The following is a 27,822-nucleotide window of genomic DNA, read 5'->3' on the forward strand; positions in this document are numbered from 1 at the left end:
GGTTGAAATATGTCCAAGAAATGGACCAAAATCTCTAAAATTATGCTTTGTGACATTTTGACTTCTATTAGATAATCAAAAATGAACACATCCCATATTTTTTTGTAAGTATATGCATAGTACCCATAGAAAAGTATTCTGTATCAAAATCCCCTGTAAACTGTTCAAATATGGTCAAGTAACTGACCAAAATCTCCAAAATTATGCTTTCTTGTGAGTTCTGATGTCCTAAAAAGACTCAATATGAATAAATCCAACTTTAAGTCAATGTGATTAGTGCATGAACATTTATACAAATATTCCTTTAATTGCTTTAAATATGACCAAAAAGGAACCAAAAATATATATTTTTAGTTTGTGTCACCTTTCATTCCACAAATTCCTTTAAAAGGCTTAAATCCCAAATAAACACTAGTGTCTGGGCACATTTGACCAAAGTATAACCCAATCAATTTTCAAGTCAATCTGCAGAGAAACGAAGAGATGCTGGTTGAATGAAAAGTGTTTGGAAGAAGAAAAGAAAAAACAGTACATTTTTCTACAGGGACATTAATAAAAAATATACAAGCCTGACAAAAAATAATGATGCATTCGGTCAAAGGTAAATAATTTTAAGATTTATGATTCTTATCCACCATGTGTTTGAAAATGTAATATTTTACATTTAATACTTTTTTTAAACTCACTGATCAATTCACTTACTACAGCTGGTGTAGCATCAGCAAGCGGGCCTGATTCTTTATCTATGTCAGGAATATTAGATTCCATATTTAAGTCCATTATTTCTGCAGCTTCTTCTTCCACTTCATGCTCTAAGCTAGGTCCATTTTCTTTGTCTTCCTCCTCTGTTATAGAAAGTGTTTTACCACGAGAACGACCCGATACAGCTGCACTTCTACGATCATGGCTACCTCTAGAGCTTTCCCTTCCGCTTCGTGCACTAGCTCTTGAATTACTTTTATGATCTTCAGATTTGGAGCTTTTAACTCTTTCTTTTGATTTTTCCTTATCTCTGACTCTGTCCTTGTGTTTATCTGTATCTTTATTTCTTGAAGAATCTTTACCAGACTCCCGCACGTGAGATTCTCTCCTGGTCGAATCCAAGCTTTTCTTAGGTGATGACTTTGATATTCTTTCTGAAGATTTAGTTGCTTTAGTTTCTTTTTCTCGTTTCCCTGATGACTGGAAATTAAAACCAAAAATTTCAAAATTAAATTACTACATCCAGATTAAAAAACTTTTCCTTTTCATAAATATATTATCTGAAAAGTTAAAACAGTATTAGATATATCTTCACTTATCATTAGATCTTTACATGCAAGTCATGAATCATTAGAATTTCAAGCAGTTTCATGAAGAAACTTCACGTTTTATACTGTTAGCAGTTATATACAAACTCAACTTCCATAAAACAGTACAATTCAAACATACTTGCAGCAATATACTACTTCACCTTTATTTGTCGATTTATTTGAAAATATTGAATTTTGTAGATTCTGAAAGTGAATGACTTCAATTAGAATTGCAGTTTATCACTATTGTGTACCAACTCTAGATTTTCAAGTGCTACTAAATTACAAATTCTAACCAAAGTATGTTATGTAATAAAAACTATTCCAGAACTTAAAAAAATGTATCAATACTTTAAAAAGTAATCAGCATTGCTAACCCATATAAACTACCTACATAAATTAAAACTAAAATATGCATTTGAAATTATCTATACTGATGTGTATTAGGTTTAAGTTTAAAATAGCTATTAAATTATAAATTATTCAGAAATTCTAACCAAAATATGTAATAAAAAGAATTTCACAAGAAACTGTATCTCTAGTCTAATAAGCAATCAACACTGCAAATTCAAACTACACACACACACACATCAATTGCTGAACAGTATCAATGAAAGTGAAGTTGTGATGCATTTTTAAATGACACACTGTATTTAAAATTGCAAACCTTGTTCAGAACTTATTTAAACAAACAATTGTGAACACTTGTGTGATAAAATATTTACAACTGTTAGTAAAACATTTGGTACTGAAATCTTAGCATTAGGGGAAGAAAAAAATATCCAGTTGTTGTGTCCACTACACCATATACAGTGATTAGAAAAAATTAGTTCCACAAGCAATTGATATACAAAACCAACTCTTCAAAGCAACCTGAGTTGAATACAACCAGCAAGAAAGAGCAGTATAGTTTTTTTTCTGTGAACAATGAAGTCTTGCAATCCTAGAAAAAGTTAAAGTACAGTTTATGCACTGCACTACTCTTAGAATTATGTTTTTCCTAAGAACTATTTTATCCACAATTTCAGAAAGGCATCCTGTTTAATTTTCAATGTTGATACCCATCTAATAAGATATTATAATGAAAAAAAGACACATGAGCCCTACAGCTATGAATGTATCATTTGAAACTGGCAAGTTTCTCAATAAACACAAAGCAAGACAGGCTGTTATTCCACTGCTAATGTATATATCAGAGTGGTCCTACTAATCACTTACTCATGACTGGAAAATTTATAAAACGTGCTTGAAAATACATCTTAAATGAAAAATCCCATTCTAGTAAGTTATTAGTAAGAGGTTATGCTCCCTTCCAATTTTCCATTCTCCATACACCTTATACATAAAAGGTAGATCAGTCTTGCTGTATAATGTATTTCTACATTCTACAATTGCATAGAGAGTTACAAAAGACTTTCAGAATTGAGGGTATTGGCCTCAAGGCAAAACTTGATAACTCCTTAAGAAATTTTTCAGCATATAAATTTAAAGTTATATAAAAATAATAAGATCAAAAGATTTCAATTCCACTATAGCTCATCCCAAGTCCAACTGAGAAAGGAGGAAGGATGCCATAAGGGCTTGCAACCTGGGCATAAAAACCTTGCAGAACAAATATGACAAAAAATAACAAGATAGTCACAGAGCTAAAGCACTCCACAGGTGATGTGCACTGCTATCCTCCAGGCAGTATGAAGAGTAGGAAAGAGGTACTGCTATGTAAGGTACCTAAATAAGAAGATTAAGAATCTAAGGATAGTAACAAGAAATATTGGCACAATATCTGGGATAGGCAGAGAACTAGCAGATGCACTAGAAATAAGAAGAGTAAAGACTTCATGTGGTCAAGACACCAAATAAAAAGGACAGTTTGAAAGAGCAGGTGTGGGTTACAAGCTGTTTTAATGTGTGTGGATCAAAAAAAGGAATAGAGTTGGAACTGTTTCAGATACAAAATTCAAAATGAGATTGATTGAAGTTGAGAGAACATTGGACCATTAAGGTGATAAATGAGAAAGGGCTTCTGAGCCTAGTGTCAGATTATTGTTCACTGCAGAGAGGATGTCCTAATGAGGAGAAAGAGGGCTTTGAAGAGCCACTACAAGGTTTGGCTACAAGAAAACCAGATAGCAAGAATTTGATTTTGGGATCAAAAATGAATGCACTATTAGAAGAAAAAAAAGTGGATGAGTTTGAAGAGAGAAATATCATGGAATAAAAATCAAGGAGTGAGATCACTGGAAAAATATTAGGTTCCAAAAGAGAGAGGAGTACCTCATGACATACAAGAGTAGCAAGAATAAGATGCAGATTGACTCCAAGGGAGAGGCAGAAAAAAGGTATTGAATGTGAAAATTATAATACTAAGAGAAGCAGTGGCACAAAACATGGATGTTGATAATGGAGAATAAGAGGACCAAGGAGGAGGAAAAGAGAAAAGGAACTGAGAGGATTAAGATGTGAAAAAGAAGAAGAAAACCAAGAGAAATACAGAAAGGCAGTGAAAAGAAAGATGCAAGAGGTCTAAAAAACGTGTTGCAAATGTAAATAGTTACTGGAAAGAACTGATGTGCCTGATTCAAGAGGCTGAAAACATTTCTAGCAAGACAAAAGGATGAGCTAACAGAAGGAAGCATGGTGTCAGAGTAAAAAGTACAGCAAACCATCAAGGAAAAGAAAGAATAGTAGATAAAAGGAGTTGAAGAAAGCCATGACAGTGGGGAAGAATGAGGCAAGTAAAAACTGATATGACCATATGGAATATGAAGAAGCTAAAAGGTCTACCAAATAGCCATGCAAAGGGAAAGAAGAGCAAAAGAGATATCATAGCGATCAAAGTAATTAAGGACAGAGAAACGAAGCTTCTGATGAAAAAGGCAGTAAAACAGAGATGGAAATAGTAATACAATGAACTACTTAACAACCAAAAATGAGGCACAAGAATTGAAAGAGACACCACCAATAGCAGAACCAGTAGTGGATGTCAGTAGAGCAAAGGTAAGACAAGCAAACAGAAAAATAAAGCTAGAAAAGATAATTGGACAGTGAAAGATTGTCACCAAGATGGTTAAGGCATTAAAAGATAATGGAGTTGAGTATGTATGGACCCTTTTGAAGAACATCTAGAGGGAATAGCAGATACATGTAGAATGAAAAAAGAATTTGTTGATATTGAACTACAAATAGAAAGATGCTCTTATGTGTGAAATATAAATGCAAGTCAAAGTGTGGAAGAAGAGGCTTAAAACTCAATTCAAGAAAAACAGAAGTAATGATGAGCAGAAGGGGTAGAGAGAAGGTCAGAAATCATGGATATAGAGAGGAAGCTTGAGGAACAAGTAGAAGACTTCAGGTACTTAGGAGGTACAATCCAAAGTGAAGGAGGAAGTGAAAAAGCTTTGACAGATAGAATTCAGACAAGTTGGAAGAAATGGAAGGAAGTGATCACAGTTGTTTGTGACAAAAGGTTATCAGGGGCACTGAAAGTCAGCATATAAGACCATGATTGGATTAGTGCTCCCCTATGGAGCCAAGACCTGGACTCTGAAGAAGAAAGCAAAAGGATTGTTGATAAGAACAGAAATGAGAATACTGATATAGCTGTTGAGAGCATTACTAAAAGAGAAAAAATAAGAAAATGGCATGAGTTTGTGGAATTGAGGGAAAGAACAAGCAATAAGAAAAGCATTAAAGCTGCCAGTAGCAAGGAAGAGAAAAACAGGAAAGGCCAGTAAAGCATTTGAAAGATGGAATTAAAGAAGACATGAATAACAAAGAAATTGCAGAAGAAATGGCAATGAAAAAAGGATGGTTTAAGGAGGGCTAAATATATGAAGAACAGTGATCTTACTAAAGGGAAAAGTCAAATAAGAAAAAGTTCAACAGATTTAAATTAAAATATAACATTTGCTGTAATGTGCGGAGAACATTTAAAAGAGCAAGGGTTTATTGACAAAAATGGTAACTCTTCAAGCATTATAAAGCAAGCCTATTTTTGTAGAAAGAATATTAAGAGAACTTTGGGTTACCTGTCATACACATAGGATAAAAAGCCAAAAAAAATGAACTTTTTTTTTAATTCCTTTTCAACTGCTCTTAAGAATGCTTTCAAAACTAGGCAGTAAATTCTCATGTATTAACAAATAGTAGCATATCACAATTATTTTTTTTACTGTAGGAGGCCTATAGATCCTGTGATATATATATATATATATTGAGAGAGAACTTTTAATATTATTACTTTCCTAATAACTTGCAGCAAACAAAGTGTGAAATCAGGCACATCTTTTATTGGTTCATTAGTTTCTTTATGACTAAGAAAACAGATGTTTTGGGAGCATTAGGATAGGAAGACAAGGGTTCATCTAATATTTAAGATAAAAAACATTGCACATACAGATCATCTTAAAAATTTTAAAAAACAGCAACTGCAATGATGATTTATAAAATGAATAAGTTGCACACATATGGGCTCTAATCTGAAAAATATTTAGTGTCATATTGTTATCAAGTGATAAAGAGCAAATCATAAAAAATAATGTGCCTTACAAACCACATAACCATTCCTATAAACTGGGCTGTGAACTACCTCTTTTTCTTTCCTTTTTTCTGATGAAGACTCAGCAGATTTCTTTTTTGAGCTTGAAGACTTTGCTGGCTTCTCTCCTTTAAGTACTCTATCAACAGCTTCTGAACTATCCATCTACAGATAAGTCACAATTTGTTTATGTATACTTGTATATACATAGAATCCATGTAATAAGATGCAATTATAAAGTAGCTTGAGGTGTGAATAGCACTAAGATATCAAAGGTTTTCCTAAATGGATAAAATGAAGCACACAGAATATAGGTGAAATTTCCAGATTTCACTGAAATCTTCTTTCATAATGGTTACTACCATCACCTGATTTGTTCATAATTTTCAATATAAAACTTACCACAGAACCTAACACTTCAGTTATTTAGTAAAAAAACAACATAATACAACATGGCAAAGAATAAAACTTGAGCTTATTACACTGGGATGAAACACTGCAGTCATTATAAGAATAGCCAGATGTAGGAGTTACAAGAACTTTTTACAAGTTCTGCCTAAACCAGCTGCAATCACTATTACTGAACAGTACTAAAAACAGAATCTTATCAACAACTGAAATGACCAACAGATTTTTAACAGCTCATTGTCATACTAATTTGAAATTTCACATTTTCACTCACCAAGGTACGGAATTCATCACAGACATATGATATCAATTATATTTATGTTATAACCAAATTAAAGCCATAATTACTAGCTCTGACCTTATATCAATTTTTACCAGAGTTTCCAACAAGGAAATGTGCAAAATTGCACATGACCCCATAATGATTCTAATCCCATAATTAACATCCTCAGTATACTTTATTTGTTTGTTGGCATTCATAACAACAAAAACCAATTTTATTTTCAACAACAAAAACTTTCTTCAAGTAAATGGTTTAAGCAAGGGCAGTCCTGTTCTCACCATCATACTTATGACTCAGGTCAAAACATAAGCCACAGGATCTTCCCCTACACTGATATAGCTATGTTGATGATACTTAGCCAGATTTACTTCGACTTAACACACACACTTTTTTTTTAACACAAGCTTCACTGACCCAAACAATAAGTTCACAAAAGAATAATAAAATAACAGTTATCTTTTCGTAACCTCAACAATATTAGAACTTATACACTGTTCAAAACCCAAATTCACTAAAAAAAAAATCACTAACATAGGCTGCTACATTTTCTAGAATACTGCTCAAGGATTCTAACAAAAATCAATATACTAAAAAATCTTATAAACACAACTCCAAGACCTTGTTCAACTGACAACATAGATAAAGAAATTAGTTTTATAAATCAATTCTTCCTTCACACCAACTACTGTTGAAAAATTTTCATACAAATACCAGAACAAACCTCAAAACAAAATTTACACTATTACACCAAACAATAACACAACATTACTCTGCAGTTACCATCTGTCCCTGAAATCAATTAAAAAATAATTCACACTTTGATGAAAATGTAAATTTCCTGTCCACTCAAAAACTAAGCCCAAACTATAGTAATTACTAACTACAAATTATATGTAGAATTATGCAATACTAACAATTTATAAAATAACGTGCAATAACTGTCGAGAATTTTACACTGGAGAAACCAGAAGAAAACTGAAAACCAGATTTATCAAACATAATAAACAAAATCCTCCTATGTTTACCATCATTGCAACTCAAAAAAAACAGTATATTTATACAAAACACTGTAATTTTACACAAAGAACCAAACATAATAAACAAAATCCTCCTATGTTTACCATCATTGCAACTCAAAAAAACAGTACATTTATACAAAACACTGTAATTTTACACAAAGAACCAAACATCAATAAACACAGAATAAAGAAAAACAGTCCTGCTATAACCAACACATCATGGTAGTAAGATACATTTATTAATCTATTAAGCAATCTTTGGTCACGTGACCTCATTCCATCTTGTGTACACATTTTTGTATCTGTGTAAACTGCTTATACTTGTCAAGAATGCTTTCACCTCCATTTTCGATAATGCTCAACAATAAGTCATTCCTTAGCAATAAAATCATCACCAAATTGTTCTTAGGACAATTAGGATGTTTATGTTGAATATTCAATATTCATGTTGATTTGTAAGGAAGGTTTGTCCTTTTAATTCTTTATTTCTTAATAACTTCAGCAATATAACAGTAAAACAGTTCAATTCAGAAGTTTCACAACACTAAGCTGTAGACAAAAAATAAAATAAAATTTACCAAGTAGTGTTTATGTTAAGTCATTTGTTACATTTATTTATTAGGCCTAATGGTTAAAGTAGAGTACAAGTAGACCCACTATTACTAAAGTTATACAGTAAATGTTGAAAAGGTTTTGGGGGGGAATAAAAATTAAAAAATATTATTTTAGTATTTTAACACATTTATTATTTACTTGGCCTTAAAATATAAAGAAAACCATTTTTATAACTACCAAGTATCTTTTTTCCTTTGTACAGTCAAGAGTTAAGAATTTGTGTGGGAATACCAGCAATGTTTTATACTTCTTGACCTAGAACACAGTGAAGACTCAAGAGCACTATTTAAGTCTCTTTCAGAGTGCTCACAAACTTCTGTTCATAATATTTAATTTTTTCTGCATAGGTTTTACTAAAAATGTAGTGATTCAAGAATTATTTCAAGACTGATGAAATAAATGAAGAGTAGGTGCATTTTGAAGGTCCAGACAAATTTGTTTCAGTTTAATCCATAATTTTTGTTAATCATTCAAAAATATTTTCTGTCATTTTGAAGAGGTTTTATACCAGTTTTATATATTAATTTTCATTATACTATAAGCCATTATGAATAATTGGAGAGTGCAACTTTTAATAAGCATGAACTGACTAACATGATTTTCAGTCTCCATTTGCTGCTCAGAAAAACTAGCACTTTTAATTTAAATTGTGTTATAGTCAAATATTTTTTTGAAACCTTAGTCTCTTGTTTCATGTCTGTCTTTAATTTTGTGCAAAGCAACGTGATGACTATCTGCACCAGCCATCCCTGATTTAGCAGTGTAAGACTAGCTCTTGGGCTACTCTTTCACCAACAAATAGTGGGATTGATTATTTTATTATTTTAACATTTATTATTTACTTGGCCTTAAAACATAAAGAAAATAATTTTTATAACTACCAAGTATATTTTTTCCTTTTTGCCTTCCATCTAGTCTTACACTGTTAAATTAGGGATAGCTAGTGTTGATAGCCCTCGTGTAGCTTTGCACAAAATTCAAAAAACAAACAATTTAGATTAAAAGTACTTTCCTTTACATGAAAATTATCTAATTTTATTTGCTTAATTATAAAACCTTGCAAATATTTACAAGTATCAAATGTTTTTCTCACTAAAACTTGATATTGTATATGTTAATTTTTCTACCCTAACTCTATACAGATTCAGTCAGTTTGACCACACTTGTAACTACTATAATAAAAAATAAAAAAGGAAGGAAATGAGTGGTACTATTATATCCTCATTAGCATTTATACAAAGTTTTAAAAACTTCTCTTAAAAGTTTCTGCTAACTTTACCATTTATTTCACTATTTATATCTAAGTAGAAACCTGTCAAACATAAATCAATGGATTCCCACTCCTACCATTATGATTTTTACATGACACATTAATACACAATTGACAGCAAACAAGCATATTTCATGAAATAAACTGAGATTCCCACAGAGTTTCTTGTAATCCTGATTCTGAGAAAACAGTAGGAGAGGATTTATCAGTTTTCTTTCACAGTACAGTTGTTGTCAGGAGGATTGTTTAAGTAATAAAAATGTAAGAAAATGTTAATTATTTAGCTCTGTACAAAGTCCAGGTTGATCCAGTAAACTTGGTAGGTGTTTGGATGTTTGTCACCCTCCTGGAGTGGTCATTTACAGTGGTAGTATAAGTGTAGAAAGTGTATAAATGCTTATGAACATGAAATCACATTATTTTCTCATCAAGACTTAAGTTTTAGTCATATTCCTTAAAATATATAAAACATGGTCTTCAGTACTTTCAATGTTGCAAAATTGATTTCACACTTTTGAATTATACTTGCTATTCCTTGTTTATTCTCTCAAGTATAGAGGATAAATTAATTTTTGTAATTTCATAGATGCATTTTAAAAGACCAAAATATTATCAAATTACTATGTTGGTACACATAAACCAAAGTAAGTTATATGGCTTTTTAATTAAGCTATATGTTGCTTTAAAAAAAAAATCTGAATTCTGTTTACAGCAATGACCGAGTCAACAGACTTCAACATTTCCAGCAAACTCCAATTTCCTCTTCAAGCCAATTGCCTGTCAAATTTATGTAGCTTAGAATGTGTCTTTTCTATTGGCTATAAACATTTAAGTAGAAGTATGCAAAAGTAGATAAGAAGTGACAAAAGAACAGAGCTGTGGAAAAAGTTACTTTGGTAGATTAACTAAATATATTGATATCTCTGTAAACCAAAACGTGGAATGTTCTTATTTTATATTCTATGTTGTCAATATCTGAAATCTGAGTTTCAAACTTGTAAGATACTATAGATGTTATATGGTAGGTGTAATTGAATACAAATGAATAAGAAAAGACAGCATGCAATGACATAAAAAAACTATATTTAACATTTTGTTTTGAATATTTTCCTTTGAATTAAGAAATACATATTAAAACTTGAATAATTTACTATGTTTTATGCCAATTTTATTGGCATAAATTGACAGTAAAGTTGTTTAATTAAATTTTAAAAATAATTAATACATCATGAAATAAGCTCTTTGAGCTGTTAAGTGTGATAAGTATAAGACCTTTATATTACGAAAAATGTGACAAAAACAAATATAAAAAACAAAAAGCATAAGCTTGTTGGGAGATAAGTATTTATTTACAATAAATGTGACAAAAATTATATGGTCAAAATAATGTTTCATTTAGTGTTCAAGTCATAAAATTTCAAAATGTATATATTTACTGCTTTTAATGAAAATATGTACACTATCAACTACATATACAATGAAAAGTTAAGTATGTTTGTTAATATACCCACCTTATCAATTACTGCTTTGCCTAGTGCTTGCAGAAGCTCATTCGTTTTGTCTGCTTCATGACCTGCAACAATTTTAGATGGACGGACAGACAACGGTTCTCCAGTTACCATTACTATGAAAGAAAAGCATATATCAAGTACTAAACTTTAAAATAATTAAGATTTAGCTTTTACAGACATATATCAAGCATATACAAATGTAATCATTACAAATCTTGAGGTTATATGCTTCCTCAGTATTTAAATTACAAGATGTTTTAAAGGTTACTTTTGAATTGAACAACATGTCTGGTGAACTGGTGTTTATATGTTGTATTGATTGCATTCTATGTATTTCCACTGACATGTATGGGAGATTATGTCAAGCTAGGAATCATGCCTTCAATCCAATTTTATCCGGACTCACCACAGACCTGAGTAAAATATATGAAAATGAATCTAAATGTCTTGTAATTACCAGTTCTCTCAGCACATTGTCCATTTCAACAACTTTCACATACTGTCTTTTAAACAATGTGTCATTTCTTTTAGTTATAACAATAATGCACAATAATTGTTGACTGTTATAGTTTTAATAAAGAGTAAAGTTTTAGCTTCCTCTTTCTCAGGATTTAATCTCACATAAGCCATTTATAAACAAAAATAAGCATAAAGTTAGACTACTACTCAGAATTTGCTTCCAAAATTAAAAAACGTGAAACTAGTAAAAAAGAAACATCTGATTTTATGCCCACTAATACATATATATAACAAAAATATATACAAGTCATTTAACAGACACATTATTCACATACTTTCAAGAGTAATAACTGTTTTTCTTTCCTGTGGATAAACTCAAAGTTGAGCTTTTATTTCGCTCGTAACTATTCAGCCTCAAACCTATTCTGATCTCCCAACATAGTTCAATGTACACATTGTACATTGATTCTGACACTATTCTCCTAGTTGTCATCCAACATCATTGATTGTTACAGAAAATACTGAACTCAAATTTGATTATAATAGCATACGTATCACCAGCTTTGGTAATTCCACTGTTCAATGCTCATTTCAACCTTTTGATTTGGATGCTTCTTCTCAGTAACAGTTTTCAAGGAGTTGCATGTCCATTGAAACTACTTTACTCTATTGTGTATATCACTGTTCTTGAGGCAACATCACATCTTTATTTACAAGTGGATGTGGAAAATCTCTATATAAATGCCACCTGTTCTATAAAAAGTAAACCCTAAGATACTTAATATCATTCCTTAACAGTTTTAGTTTTTCCACCTCAATTGCTTCTATCAACAATGCCAGTTTAAAGTACTTTCTTGCATACAGCACCTAATGAAACATGGAGTCTTGTTACTATTTTCTGAATGAAGTAACCTTAAACAGCCAAAACTCTGAGTGTCTGCAAAGCTCTGTAATTAACTGACTACTCATTAACTATATCAGTTAGTGTCAGGTAAAAACAACTAATTAATCAAAATTGCTTCCAGTTGTTATTGTTGACTATTCAAACAACACAAGTAATTTAAATATTGTCATTATAATTTTTTCTTCATTATTTGTAATGAATTCAAGATTGTTCAAATTAACTGATTAATGTAATGACTCATAAAAATAACTGAAATTAATATTTCTAATCATTACAGTATGAACTATCAACACAGCTGTACTCTGTAGAAGATGATTTTCCCATGATTAATGGGTAGTATTCTAGTAGTGTTTGCCTTTTATACTATTTTCATAACCATTTCTTGGTAACCACTTTCATTATTTTAAGGTATATACAAGTGATGTATGAAAAACATTTAAGTGTTAGCTTAATTAAAATGTGATTTCTTTAAAAACTATAATTACATAATTAACTCATTTTGACAACAAAAGGATTATTTTATATGACTTGTGTGTACAAATATTTGTTGTTTTTTTTGGGAGGGGGCAGACTGCTGAATTTAAACTATTACAAACTCATCTAAGCATACTTCTGAAATTTCCCTAATAAAAAAAAAAAGATCAATAAGGAAAGAGCTCACCATCAGTCTATCACTTACCAAGACACTATAGAAAGAAAAATATGTGGAACTTGACCACTCGCCACTTAAACTATGTATAGTTAAACAAATGCACACTGTCAATGTTTTCCTTACAAAATCAAGAATTAATGGATCAGAACCAAAATTATTTGCAAGATTGTAACACTTAGTTCCAACATATTCAGGTGCATGTCCTACTTGTATTAATATAAATTACATGAAAAAAAACAGAAATTTTAACTTCCTGTAAATACATAAAAAAATTTAACAAAGAGGTTCACAATATCCTTCTTCCAGGGAAACTAAGAAAACTGGTAAATTCAGTTTCATTTAATTAACAGTTGTTCTCTAACAACTTCTAAACTAAAATTTAACAGCAGAGCAGGTAATTGGTTTCACTAACTACAGAAGAAACTAGATAGGCTAAAATGCCAAAAATCAATGTCTGACATTTGAATCACCAATTACTGGAGGCCTTACACTTAACATCACCTTCTAATTTGTCAACTAACTGAGAAAGAATGTGTTAAAAAAGACTAGGTAGATAAAGAAAATTATTATATTGGTACAAGTATACAAAAATATTAGCAAAAGTTTAATAAATATGGTCATTTATTTTTGGTGGCATTATTTTGTTTGTTCCAGATTATATCTCATAGATCCACAACTGAATTTTATAATTTACTTTTTATGTTTAAATTCATATCTTTTTCTTCTGTTAACATACCTAGGTCAACAAACATCACATGTCCATGTATTTATTTCAATATGGTAAAATGTAATTTTTTTAAACCAATTACTAACAACTGTTATACAGAATTTTTAATTCATTAAAATACATGAAAAGATGAACTTTGACCCAAATGAATAAAAATCCGATAAAAAGTGAACCTTTCTTCTTCAGTGTGTTCCTGCAGAAGAGATGTCCACTTTTGTAAGCACTCAGGTTATAGGGTTTTTATTTATTTATTTCTATCAAGAATTCTCGAGATTACATGTTTTTCTAACACTATGAATTTAAAACAAAATTTATTTCAAAAAATGCAGTGTCTTACTCAGTTTCAAACCAGATGGTAAAAAATAACAACAAAATATTAATCACATTTCATAAACATAACACTTTAATCACACTTAGCACACAAAAAGAATTTCATAATATCATAGCTACCTTCTTTTGAATTTACAGCAATCCCCTATAAATTTAGTGTTAGAATTACAGTCTACCTACAAAATAACAGTCCATACACATCTAGTTTAAAATTGTTTAAAAACATCAGAATATGCAATACTTGTTATTCGCAATTATATTCAATATTAAAATATAAACTTACCAACTACATCAATTGTTTTCTGCAGAAAATTAATTTTGCTCTCCTTGTCCTATAAATAATTAAATTTCAATATCATTATGATTCAAACAGATATTATGTACAAAGTCTAAACTTCTCATACTTCTACATAATCCATATTGTTTTTTATTGCACCAAATATTCACATTTTATATGAAGAATTACAGTAAATCAATAAAATTGTATGCTTAATATTTACACAGCTCACAGAATTTGAGCACATAAAGAAATTAAGTTTAATTAACCCTGTTATCCTGAAAATATACTTTTGTTATTAATACTATTTTTTTAAGTTAGTTAATCTTTACTTTCTAGATTTCAAAGTATTTCAAACTTTTGGCTTTTTAGTGCATGAACAAAAGGATTATGGAGATTTCCTACCCAGAACTAAATATCATTTCTATTTACACATTTTATCAGTACAAATTACTTCCAGAAAACCTATATTTAATCATCATTTTACACTTAGGCCTTTTCCTGAATAAAGCATTTTACAGCAATTAGCACACTAAAGCTATTTATTTATTTTTTTCAATCACACAACAAACTGTATCCAATTTATCTATTCAGAACTTTCATATAATGAATTATGTTGCACCACATTACATGAATACACATTTCTTTGTCACACACGTGGAGTCAAGATCACATGTTAGCAGCAGAAAATGTTTATTCTTAGAACTAATCATTCAAAGGTCATGATAAAGAGGGGCAATTAGTGGAACTTTAATAGTACGACTCATTGTTCAATTACATTCAACTAAATGAGTGTTCTTACAAATTGACTACTAAACAAAATTTTTAAAATATTATTATTCTCACATGATAAGGTAGCAAAAACAGTTGCTAAAATGTTTGGTAAAATCATTTTTAAGCATTTTCAACATTTACTAGTTGGTAATTTTCTAATGCAACCACACAATTATCACTGTGCTTTTCAACTGTGAAGGATTCATCCAACAACCTGTGTAAATCAAATAAACTGAAGATCATAAAGAAAACATTTTTACTTTCACAAGTAAAAATGTCAGTTAATAATTTATCTATGTATGTTGTTTCACTACCACAAATGTAAAAATAGTATTCAGTAATTAATAAATTTGAGTCATTAAAATATTTTGCCACAGCCTACCATATTCACTAAACCTAATGAAATCTTACTTTATCTCTTCTGGGATACAAACATTTCTTTAGGTTTCAAACAACTATAATTTGACACACTAAAACTTTCACTCAGAATAGAAATATTCCAATGAAACCACAAGCTACTGCTCAAACCACTACATTTACTGTATTACAACATGGAAAGTCTAATTCTTGCTCTATTTTCAAATATGGGTTAACTTTCTAGTTGTTTTTAAAGCTGTTTCATTAGTTAATGATTAAACCACTTTGTATGATATCATAAAAAGATGGTATTTAGAGTCTATATAAACACTAGGCATAAAAAGACAAGGAAAGGACTTGACAACAAGAAATAGATAATGTATTCTTATGAAATAACAGGTTTTTAAAAAACATTTCTATGAGACAGGTAGGCCAATTCTAGAAAAAAACTACAAATACATTGTAGTTCAGGCAAAACTCATTGGAGCTGTGTAAAAATGTAAATTTGAACATTTATTTTCACTTTCTTCAAGAATAAACTAAATTGTTAGAATAATGAAAATGTTTATGAGTGCAAACAAAGAAATAATTAAAATTAACATACAAAAAATAATTTTAAAATGTGTGGAAAAACAAAATGTAAAACCAAGGAAAACCATATTTTCAGATACGATTTAAAATTAAGTTATTGTGTTAATCTTATACTGATGTGCATGAAAATGTATTGCACTTGCAAAGTTGTAAACTCTATAACAAGAAGAAAGCACAATTGATATTCCTTGGGTTTGTCACAACAAATTTCTACAAGACTACCTTATTAAAACTACTGCATTTTTATGGATGAAAATAAATGTAATATTTTGTGAAAATATCAAAGAACATATTTTTTTATAAAATGTTAAACTTAATTACCTTAAACAAATTAAAAAATAAAAAAACTTATATTTTCACCATAAGCCTACATCAAGGGTCAATTAGTTAAACATTGTTGGAAATTAAATTAATATTTCAGAACATGCATAAGAACACACAAGATATAAACAAGAAAACTTATGTTTATAAAAAAAAATATCAGAGCTGGCTGCATGAAGCACTTATTTTAAACATTTGTGAAGCATATAAAACAAAGTATGAAATGTAAAACATTTCTCGTGATTAACTTTATATTGGTGTTTTCTAATGTTTTGTGTGCCCCTTATGAAGTGCTTATTGATAACCTAAATACACAAAGTTCACCTCTTTTCCTTGTAACAATTAACATTCTTGATAATAAATAAATTAAGAACAATGGTTTCCTTTAGTTGATACATGTTTCACCATTTATGACACAACATCTAACTAAATCATTGTATGCTTTATCATTCTCTAAAATTTTAAAACTACAGGAATAAAACTAATTAGATCATAAAATGTACAAGACAAATCATCAGATTGTGATATGCATCATATAACAAAATATCAATAAACTCTATTTGAGATTAGTTTACATACGTTATAAATAAAACATGAGTTCCTTAGAATAATTTCCAAAGCTCTTTAAAGACCCCCAACAAAAACTAATTAACTTGTTATACATTTGTGCCATACAACCAGTTACAGTAAAGAAACTATAGACCACAGGCTAGAACCAGCCACCAAAATCTAAGCAGAATAACAAGGAACTGCAGAGTATCCCACTAATTATTTTTAAGAAAATGAAAAGAATTTGCATGTGTATGTATACACACATGTAACAGATAAATAAGTAGAAAAATATAAAGGTAATAAAATAAAGAAATAAGACTTTTAAAGAAAAATCACCCTTAGAAAGTAAGTTCAAGGGCTGAAGAAAATGAAATGTGCAAAACAGGTGATAAACTTCACATAATAAAATGTGAAAAAGCCTGAAAGCATTAATATCCAGGGAAGAACAAACAACTAAAAGAAGTTCATGGACCCATCCAGTAAAGGTAGAATGTGAGAAGTACAGGGTAAAAGAGGAATCCCAAGACAGAAACAAAAAATGAAATGAACAACAGAAAGAAGACAACACCAAACAGTCTATGTTAGATACAGTAAGAGAAACTGGGTAAGGAAGAGTATAGGCATGAGAAATAGAAAGGAGGAAGACAGGAGAGAAAGAACAGGCACCTCCCTGAGAAGTTGAAGTCTTAAGCTCCATTATAGTAAAGAAGAAAATAATTATGGTGAGAGTACATGGGAGGCACTGACAGTATAAACATCCAAATCACAGTGACCACAGGTAAGAGGTAAAAGGAAGTGTATCTTCAGGGGAAGATCATACAAAGAAGAAAAAGCCAACAACTCATTGTAGCATGAAAACCACATTAAGGTTCCAATCAGGTATGAAGGTAGAACATGAGAATTGATGAAGAAAAAAATGGTTGGAACAAAGTGGAGATTACAGAAGAAGATAAACAGTGAGCAATGAGAAGGCACAATGCAAATGATAAAGCTACCCCACAACCAGCACTAGTGAAACCAACAACCCATGGTTGAACAAACATGTGAACTAAAAAAAAATCACTTCTATTGATAAACAGGCAGAGTTGAAGAATGACAGTAATGGGATAAGAAAAAGGTTAGATAAACAGAGAATTTAGCCCCACAGATAATAAACTGTACAAATCCCACATGTGAAAATGAAGAAACAATACTTTTAGGAGAAATGACACACCTGGAAACCAAGAAGGAATGAGAAAGAAAAAGAGGGAACCTGAATGCCAATGGATTAAGCAGAGGAAATCAGGATTGTGCCACCAAAGAGGTTCCATCAAGCAGCAACACACATATAAAAATTAGAACCCAATGGAGAAAACAGAGGAGGATAAGAATACTGAAAAAAGTGAAACCAGTCCTGGCTTAGAGCATCAATTGCATGGGCCATAGGATAAGGCACTTGAGACAAAGTTGAAAAGTTTGGTGTTTAGAGCAGTGAAGGCATAGATAAGAAAGGTGCCCAACTGAGAGCAAATTTAATAAAAGAACAAAATCAAGAAATCACTGAAGTATTAGAACATTGTCTGACTGGCAGACAATTTGCCACCAAGTACAGAGCCCCAGGCATATTACAAACAGTGAGACAAACATAATGAGAATAAGCCCAAAACAGCAGATCGAATATATAAATTAAAAAGCCTCTGAACAAGTACCCATTGAAGATATGACATAAGAAAGACTATGGATCACATCCAATCAGCCTAAAAAAAAAAATGGCATTCAGACTCCTCCACAATCGGATGAAGAAACTTTTTTTTGGAGAGAGAAAGATCCAATTAAGGGAAAACAAAAATATGCCTACCATGGTGTTGGAACAATCATGTTGCCAAGACAAATCTTCATGAAAAGAAGCACACAGCTGAGAACAACTGACCATAAATGTTTTACTGGTTCTGAAAATTCCACAAGAAGAGGCACATGTATGTACGACTCAAATGAACAGGTAATACAAATGAAGTCAGAATTTTTACAAGTATGCAAGGAGTAAAAGAGAAGACAAAACTTTGATTAAAAGACATTCTATTCCTCAGGTGAAAGCTCAACCCAAATGAGAAGGGAATTGATACAATATCTGATTTTTTGGGTAGATGTAAGAAAAGACCTAGAAGGTTTAAAAACTCAGCTTAAAGGATCAGTTACCTTAAGGCCAGCCATTTTCATTCACATACTTACCAAGCTTTTTCTTAAACTCACTGAAAGTTATTGCCTCTACAACATCTGAAGGCAACTTATTCCAAAAGCCATTCACTCTGTTACAAAAATGAAACTGTCTTAGCTGAAGAGGACTCCTACCCTGCCATAATTTATATCAGCCCCCCTAGTCTTACTATTCTCCCTTTTAAATAAAAAAAAAGATGCATCAACACTATCAATTCCTTTTATAAATCTTAAAAATTTCTATCATATTCTCCCCAACTCTTCTCTTTTCAAGAGAAAATTTGATAATTTCAGCCTCTCTTCACATGATAACCCCCTCTGTCCCAAGCACAATTTTAGTAACCTCCTGAACTTTTTTCAAAAACTTGATGTCTTTCTAAATGTAAAGAACCCAAGACAAAACACAACATTTGAAAAGTGGCCTAACCAGTTGGTTGGTTGATTTAGTGTTTTATGCCACAAAGCAGCTAGGCTATCTGTGCCAAAAGTCCAGTAAAAAGGTAGAAATAAAGTAAATGTAGTAAAATTCATAAAAGAAGATGAAGGTAAAACAAAACAGCATTTAAAAAGATAAATAGCATAAAACCAATGTTGGCATCTAGTCTACAATGTTAAGAGAGAAACCACAACAAGAGAAGTTGTAAAGGACTTTCTGTAGCATAATGGTAATTATCATAACCCACCAGGAAGACTAACAGGTAAGTACAAGAACCACTGTCAGTCACCTGAAGTTGGCCTTTCCAGTCCTGGTTCTGGGTTATGTATCATTACGGGCATTATCAAAAAGTAAAGTAATAAAAGTTTTAAAAGACATGCAGTAAAATTATAATAGTAACTCACCAGGATGACTAACAGGTAATTCAAACGAATAGTTCACACAGCAGCATTAGTCACCTGAAGTTGGCCTTTCCAGTCCTGGTGTCGAGTTATTTAATGTTATGGCAATTTTCTAATAGTGTGGTTGGAGTACTGCTAGGCTTCAATATGATCCAGGGCAAGAAAAATGGTGTACAGTTCAGCAGTGAACAAAGAAGCTGTAGAGAGGATTCTGCACTCAACCACCGAACTCCCACAAACCATGGCAGAGCCCACAAAGTCACCTGATTTGGAACCATCCGTATAAATTGGAATGGAAAGATTGTTCAAAAGATGTTCAGTAAATAAAAGACGGTACTTCCAATTGGGAGAGTCTGCTCTTCTCAGATGACTTAAAGAAAGGTCACATTTGGGGACTGTAATAAGCCATGGTGGGATGGGCTGACCAGTGGATACTGCAATGTTATCCAAGGACAAACCCAATTCATCCAACTGTGTCTGGATACAAAAACCAAAAGGAGCAATGGCAGATCGTCTGTTCTGAAAAAGTATGGCCCACCAAAGAAGGACAACACATCCCCAGGGGGGATGCTTTGGTAAGGTACAAAGTTTCGAAGAATAGAGTAAAGATAGTTGCAAACGGCAAAGGTTAGCGAGACTCTACGTAAAAGTTCTGAACTGGGGAGGTGCAGAAAGCCCAAGTGCAGAGCCAAAGTGCTTGATGATGAATGAGGTCCAGCATCTTTAAGACCAAGGTCCTGGCAGAGCCACAAACCAGTCACCCATAGTCGAATTTCGATTGATTAAGAGCACGATATATCTTTAACATAGAACATCGATCCGCTCCCCAACTGGTGGTAGAAAGGACACGGAGGATGTTCAGTGCTCTTGTGCATTTGGCCCGTAGCTGCTTTAAGTGTGGTATAAAGGTCAGCTTACGGTCAAAGATAATCCCCAAGAACTTGGTCTCAGGGACCACAGGCAGCAAAACTTCACCAATATGGAGTTCAGGATCAGGGTGAATACCCCGTTGGCAACAAAAGTGCATGCAAACAGTTTTAGAGAGAGAGAAATTAAAGCCATTTGTGGTGGTCCACTTTAGTACACGATCGAGGGCATTCTGTAGCTGCCTCTCAATATATCTCATGTTCGACGACTGACATGAGATGTTAAAGTCGTCAACATAGAGCCCATTTGCAACAGTGAGAGAGAGTTGTTCAGTGATGGCATTTATGAACAGTGATGACACTCAAAACACAGCCCTGAGGGACTCCAAGTTCCTGAAGAAAAGAACGGAAAGTGGCAAACCCACACAAACTTGGAATCTCCTGTCCATTAAAATATTTTTAATAAAAATGGGTAAATGGCCACATAACCCATATATATGGAGGTCTTGCAAAATGCCATACCTTCATGTTGTCGTTTGAAAAAAGGCTTCTCTGATTGAGGTTTCAAGTCGAATCAAGTTGTCCGTGGTGGAGTACTGCCTTTGCGAGAGGAGGATGTATGATTCGAGGAACCAAACAAGATGAGCATTAACCACCCTCTCTAAGGTCTTACAGAGACAGATTGTCAAAGCAATTGGACAGTAGTTTGAAGGTAGTTTGGGATTTTTCCCAGTCTTAGAGAAAGATAAGATATTAGCCTGGCACCAGGCATAAGGAAAAACATTCTCCTGCCAGATCCAGTTAAAAACAATTAGAAGAATATCAAGAGAAGTAGGAGATAGATGGTGCAGCATGTCAGTGTACATCATCTGGTCCAACAGATGTACTGCCAGACCGATGAAGGGCCAGTTTCAGTTCCACCAGTGTAAAGGGACAAATACAGTCATAGAGAAAATCAGTTCGAAAGGAAAGAGGTGATCGCTCTGTCCGAGTCTTGATGGCCAAGAAGGTGGAGGAACAAGTCAAAGTGGTAGATACCTAGCAAAAGCTTTCACCTAGAGTATCAGCAATGCTCCAGATATCAGCTACTTCTTGGCCATGATGTCCATTAAAGTCCCCCAGGATTAGAAAGGGAGACAGCAACTATTCAATGAGAGCATCAAGGTCTGATCGATCAAATGTCTCTCCAGGTGACAGGTAGAGAGAACAAACAGTGATGGTATGACCCAAGGAAACACGGATGGCTACGGCCTCCAAGAGTGTGTTGAGTGACAAAGACAGGGTGGGCACATGCTGATCGACCAATAGTGCCACCCTTCCATGTACTCGTCCATCACACAGCCTGTCATTTCTGTACAGAGAAAAGTGCCAAAAGGTGACTGTATCGGCAGGTTTCAGAAATGTTTCCTGTAAGGAAAGACATATAGGATAGTACGAAGCAATCACTGTTTTGATGTCATCCAGATTAGATCGTAAACCTTGACAGTTCCATTGTATGAAGGTGGCTGTTTTTAATGATGTGTTGGCGAATTGGCTGGAGAACCCTTCTGTTTACAACCATGCCATTTTTCCTTACTGTCCTTATGCAAGGGAGGTCTATCAACCTCCATGGATCCTGCCCTGGGTCGATTGGGCAGGATTTGTCGATGCGTACAAATGACTGTGTTGCATCTTGGGGTGAGAGAAAAAGATGTATCCAAAGAAAGGCCTGTACCTGGAACCAAAGGATGTGGACCTTGGGGTTTGTTGGAATGTATGGGAGGAACAGAGATGGGTGTAGAAGTTGATTCATCAACTCTTTTAACCATGGAGGTCAAAAGGATTTTTATTTGTTTTCAAAACACTTCTCTTGGAGGCACAGAGAGATCTGTCTGCACTCCCACTGTAGTTGTGGAATGAAGAGTAGCAGCATATGTCCAAGACAGCAATTTTCGAGCCTCAGGATAAGTAATGTTATGAGTTATTTTAAAACGCTGCACCTCTTTTGCCTCCAATCATTCTGGGCAAGAACGAAAGTAGGAAGGGTGAAAACCATTGCAACTGACACAATGTGGGTCCATTTGACACTCATAAGCATCGTGGTCCTTGCCACCACAATGAGCACATGTCAGGGAACCACAACATGACGCCTTTGAGTGACCAAACCTCTGACACTGGAAACATTTGAGTAAGTTTGGAATCTACAGCTGTACTCTGCAATTAAGATAACCTGCCTTGATGGTGGCAAGTGCATGTGATGATGTAAATGTCAAAACAAGGATCTTTGTCAGCAGTGTAATTCCATCTTTGTAAGTGGAGATGCTCCTCGCTGCAGAAACTCCTTGAGTGGAGAAACCAGCGAGAATCTCTGAATCGGGGAAGTTCTTCAAATCCCTCTCAACAATAACTCCTTGTGATGAATTCTAAGTAGCATGAGGTGTAACCTCAATAGGTATATCCCTAATTGCCTTTGAATTCAAGTGGAATTCACTATGTTGAGATGTGGATTTTTCAACCAATATTTCTCCAGATTGAAGCTTCTTTACTGACTTTGGAAAGCCAGCAAGTCCCTCCAGTCCCTTCTGAATAAAAAAGGGGGAGATTTGTCCTAAAGGTTTTTCTGAAAGAGAATGTAATATAAGAAAATGAGGTACGTGTGTTACAGATGTTGAAGATTGCTGCTCAGAGTCTTCAAAACATGATCATTTACCTATTGACTGTTTTTCACTATTTTATTTAAACTTTTTGAAGGAGGACCCATAGGAAAAAAGGAAAATTTCGGTACCCACTAACCCCCACCCACCATGGAGCCCTACCAGGGAACACACTACCATGTCAAGCAAGGAAACTGCAGCAAACTCCAGGGTTTTGTGAGCATTATACCCAAACACCAGCATCAGATACAATATCCAAAACACCTGTTGAGAACTTCCAACATTGGTACTTGGTTGACTCTAGCCCAAGTGGACCAGCCGACTGACCCAAGGGGGGGCCATCCAAAGGCAGCCCGTCTACAGGAATTCAAGGTCAAAGTGGTGTGTTAGGGTTGGACCCCTTAACCACCAGGATCCTCTCCTCCCCTTCATGGGTCACCACTCATAGCAAACACATCAGTGGATGATTAGATCCCAGAAGAGGTAACCTGAAAGAACAAAACCTTCCCTGGGAGGTCCCCTCACCACATAGAGGAATCCACACCGAGGGAAAACTAACCAGCGATCTGTGCAATGAAATTATAACCTCTTTAGACTTCTATTCAATACTTTTGTAGATACAACCTAAAATCATATTTGCCTTACCACTAGCAACAGCACACTGCTTAGATGGCTTAAGAATCTGATCAACCATTGCACCAAGATCCATTTCCTTCATGACACTGTCAAGTTTATTCCAACTGACACTATACTTATTATTCAAATTATGATAATCCATATGCATTATTTTGCATTTATTATAATTAAAACCCAACTGCCATTTATTTCTCCAATTCACTAAATGATCTAATTCCTTTTGTAAATCAGCATCATCATCTTCACAACTAGCAACACTAGAGACCTTAATATCATATTGAAATTTTAACAATGTTTTGGGATATTATGGGATTTATTGGTCCATCTCAGCTGTTCCACACACTTAGCTAAATTAACTTAAAAGTAACCTTTAATAGTCATATACGTAAAGCTTTTTGTTAAATTCAATTAAATTTACTGCCTCTACAACATCTAAAGGCAACCCATTCCTTTTCACAGGTAGCAACACCCAAGACCTTAATATCAGCAAATTTTAGTTATTTTTTTCATTTATATAAGTGACAGAAATCAAAAAGAGCAAAGGTACTAAGATAAAGCTCTGAGGTACCCCACCTGTGACATTATTCCAGTTTGACTGAGCTTTATTTGTTACAACCCTCCATTTTCTTCCATCCAGCCACTCTTCTATCCAATTTGGTAACTTATCTCCCACACATTTTTTTTATTTTTACAAACCTTTTATATGGCACCTTATCAAATACTGAATCTTCACCACTACCCTTACCTACATAAGCAGTAAGCTTTAAAAATGTCAAACATTTATAAGGCAAGATCTTCCTTTAGTGAAACCACATTGACTATCTGATAAAATTCTAAAATTTGTCAACTAACTTTACAACGCATCTTTTAACAGACTTACCAAAACTTTTCCCACCAGTAACATAAGATTAATGGGTCTATAATCAATGGGACAATTCTTATCATCTCCCTTAAAAAAACAGACATTATATTAGCTCACTTCCAAACCTCTAGTACCTGTCCACTATTTGAGAACTGACAAAAAAAAACATTAGTAAGTGGCTCACATATCTGATCTTTAACCTCCTTCACTACCCAAGGTCCCCTGCTAGTACAGCGGTAAGTCTACGGATTTACAACACTAAAATCAGGGGGTTCGATTTGGTGGGCTCAGCAGATGGCCCAATGTGGCTTTGCTATAAAAAAAACCAAAACAAAACCCAAGTAAGCAAAGAAAAAATATTCAATTATATCTCTGTTCCCACAGTAATAAATGAAACCATTTAAATCTGAATGAAATTTATGTTTTATAAACTATTACAAATCTCAGGTAATTTACCAATAACTTTAAAAACATACCTATTCTAGACAATGCAGCAAATAGAATAAATAGGGAGTCACTGTACAAGGAGGTTATTGTCAACCCTCTAATGGTGGAGGGCTACTATTATATCATGTCATTATGCAATTATGTAGATTACATTATTACAGATGATACTTTAGGTGGGAGTTAACTCAAGGCTACTGGGATGCAAATTTCCTGGTCAGATCAGGGAGAGATCAAGTTATTGTGTGTGAAAAGGCAAGGTGTTACCTCAAAACTGTCCTTTACTTCCCATGTATAAATTTCTTGTACTTCAATGTCTAAGTAGCCTCTCTGCCATTAGAATTAATTCTAAAATCAATAGCATAGTACCTTGACATTATCTGATACCATTTCTTCATCCGTGTACAGACCTTTCAGAAACCCAGAAGTCTTAATCACCTGCAATATAATTAGATAATAATTATCATATTAAGAACCATAAACATTTTCTTTTTCAAGTTCAGTTAAAACCAGTTTTAAATATCACACTGGAATTGAATGATCTCAAAATGATAATTACAAAGGAAATGAAACTAGTCAGAATGAAAAGACAAGCAAAATTCATTGACCTAATAGAACCTAACTTTGAAACAAGGTGATTCAATAATGAAAAACAGAACATGAGTACATATAAATTGAGAAGGATTGTAAAGACACTACATAATGAAAATCTTTAAGTATACTTGTAATCACAGAATAACTAAATTAATAGAAATGAAGAAACACTACAGAATATGGAGAAAATCAGATTCTTGTTAAACTGCTTATTTAGTTTATAAACATAAAACAGACAACTATAAAATTGTTGACCATGTAATATCAAAAAACCCAAGTCAAAAAATTAAAGAGGAAAATGTAATCTAATCTGCACACATGCATATTTATAAGCAGTTGATGTCTTTTCACAAAGGTTTTGTTCCTGCTTTGTGCACACATAAATTTTAATTTCAGCTCCTAGGAAAAAGGAATCCTCTGGGTAATTTATAGATTTATACACACACACACACAGGCCTGAAAAAATCATGGTAAACCAGCAAACTGCAACTTGGTATAACAGTTTTCCTAGTAAAACTTAGAAAGCATTGGAATAAAAAATGCTAGTATACCTTTCAGAAGAAAGTTCTGAATTCTTATTGACAGGTATAGTATAAATACACCCTTGATACATGTATACGAGTCTTTACATTGTAACATTCTGAACACAGATGGTTACCACAACTCTGATTAAGAAGACTGTTTCATAAGAAAGTTTTGCAAAACCCAGTTCAGCCACACTGTGCACTAAGGTTATTACTTGGAAATGGGAACAAAAAGATCACTGTTTTCACTTGCTGATTGGTTCCCAAGGCAATTAGCATGTGGGTCAGCCAGTTACAATCCACTATCTTGCACCTCAGTACAGTTTTGTCAACAGTTTGGAAAGAAATAAAATAGATATCAGATAAACTGCAGATGTTTGTTTTCCATATTCTTATTTTTCATGATTAACTCAAATGTTAGGCCTACTGGCTCCTAATGTGTCATCAGCTTTCAACAATTAACCCTTAATGTTTCATGAAGAAGTAAATTTTCTGATGTACAGTAACTGTCAACAGTAGTTTGCTGTATAATTTACCAATCCAGGAGCTCATGGTCTATACAGAACAAAATACAGACAACGCATCACCAGGTTTAAGATGAAAAGGACAATTTCTCACTCAAATGTTTTTTTATATAGTCTACCTTTTTAGTTATTTTTTATTACTTTTTTAAGACAACATGAAAGTTTGTTTGTTTGCAATCATAGATTTCTCTGAGAACTTGATTACACCAGGAAAATTATTTCAAAATAATGTTTCCAAGTGAGAATATAATTAGGTAGATAATTTGGTAATTATAGCCTGTATTTTTCAAGATGAGAAATTCCACACTGTTGCAAAGAACTTGGCACTTTCTTGTATAATATTGATGTCTCATTAAAAAGAAATGGTTATATTTCAATAACATCTATCAAACACATTTTTCAGTTGAATACAAGACTGAACATTTTCAAAACAATGAATGGAAAATACAAAAAAACAAATAATAACATTTTTTATGAACACAAGACACAAAATATGACAATTCATGTAAAGAAAACCTTAGAGCAATTTCCCACAACTGAAACATCATTCAAAAACAGTTTTTGAATACTTATAAAAATTATAGAAATTTTGGTGGTTGACTTTGTTTGAATACCAAATTCAAGTCTTATAATTTTTCACAAAGTATGCATCTCATGCTTTATCAAATTAATGCCAATTTTTTGTAAAACTCTGTATATATGAATAGGAATGCAACATCAAAAGTTTGTTTGTTTTAAAGCAAATGTCAGTGATCATAGAGTTAAAACATTATCCTGGATCCATACAGAGCAGTTACCATTTAATGATATTTTTATTAAATAGTTAGTAG

At 32.9% G+C, this 27,822-nt stretch overlaps 1 protein-coding gene across 1 annotated transcript in view; it reads right to left on the reverse strand.

Moving 5' to 3' along the window:
• The window catches only part of IFT54 (intraflagellar transport 54), a 59,731-nt gene that overhangs the window by 29,555 nt on the left and 2,354 nt on the right, over positions 1–27,822 (reverse strand). Inside the window, exons 2-6 of the mRNA XM_076481600.1 lie at positions 25,720–25,788; positions 14,291–14,339; positions 10,936–11,048; positions 5,845–5,994; positions 703–1,182 (exon numbers count right to left, since the gene is read on the reverse strand). Coding sequence (XP_076337715.1) covers positions 703–1,182; positions 5,845–5,994; positions 10,936–11,048; positions 14,291–14,339; positions 25,720–25,788 — 861 coding nt within the window. The remainder of the gene's footprint in view (positions 1–702; positions 1,183–5,844; positions 5,995–10,935; positions 11,049–14,290; positions 14,340–25,719; positions 25,789–27,822) is intronic.

This window comes from Tachypleus tridentatus, chromosome 13 (assembly GCF_004210375.1).
Source record: "Tachypleus tridentatus isolate NWPU-2018 chromosome 13, ASM421037v1, whole genome shotgun sequence".
Taxonomy (NCBI): Eukaryota; Metazoa; Arthropoda; class Merostomata; order Xiphosura; family Limulidae; genus Tachypleus; species Tachypleus tridentatus.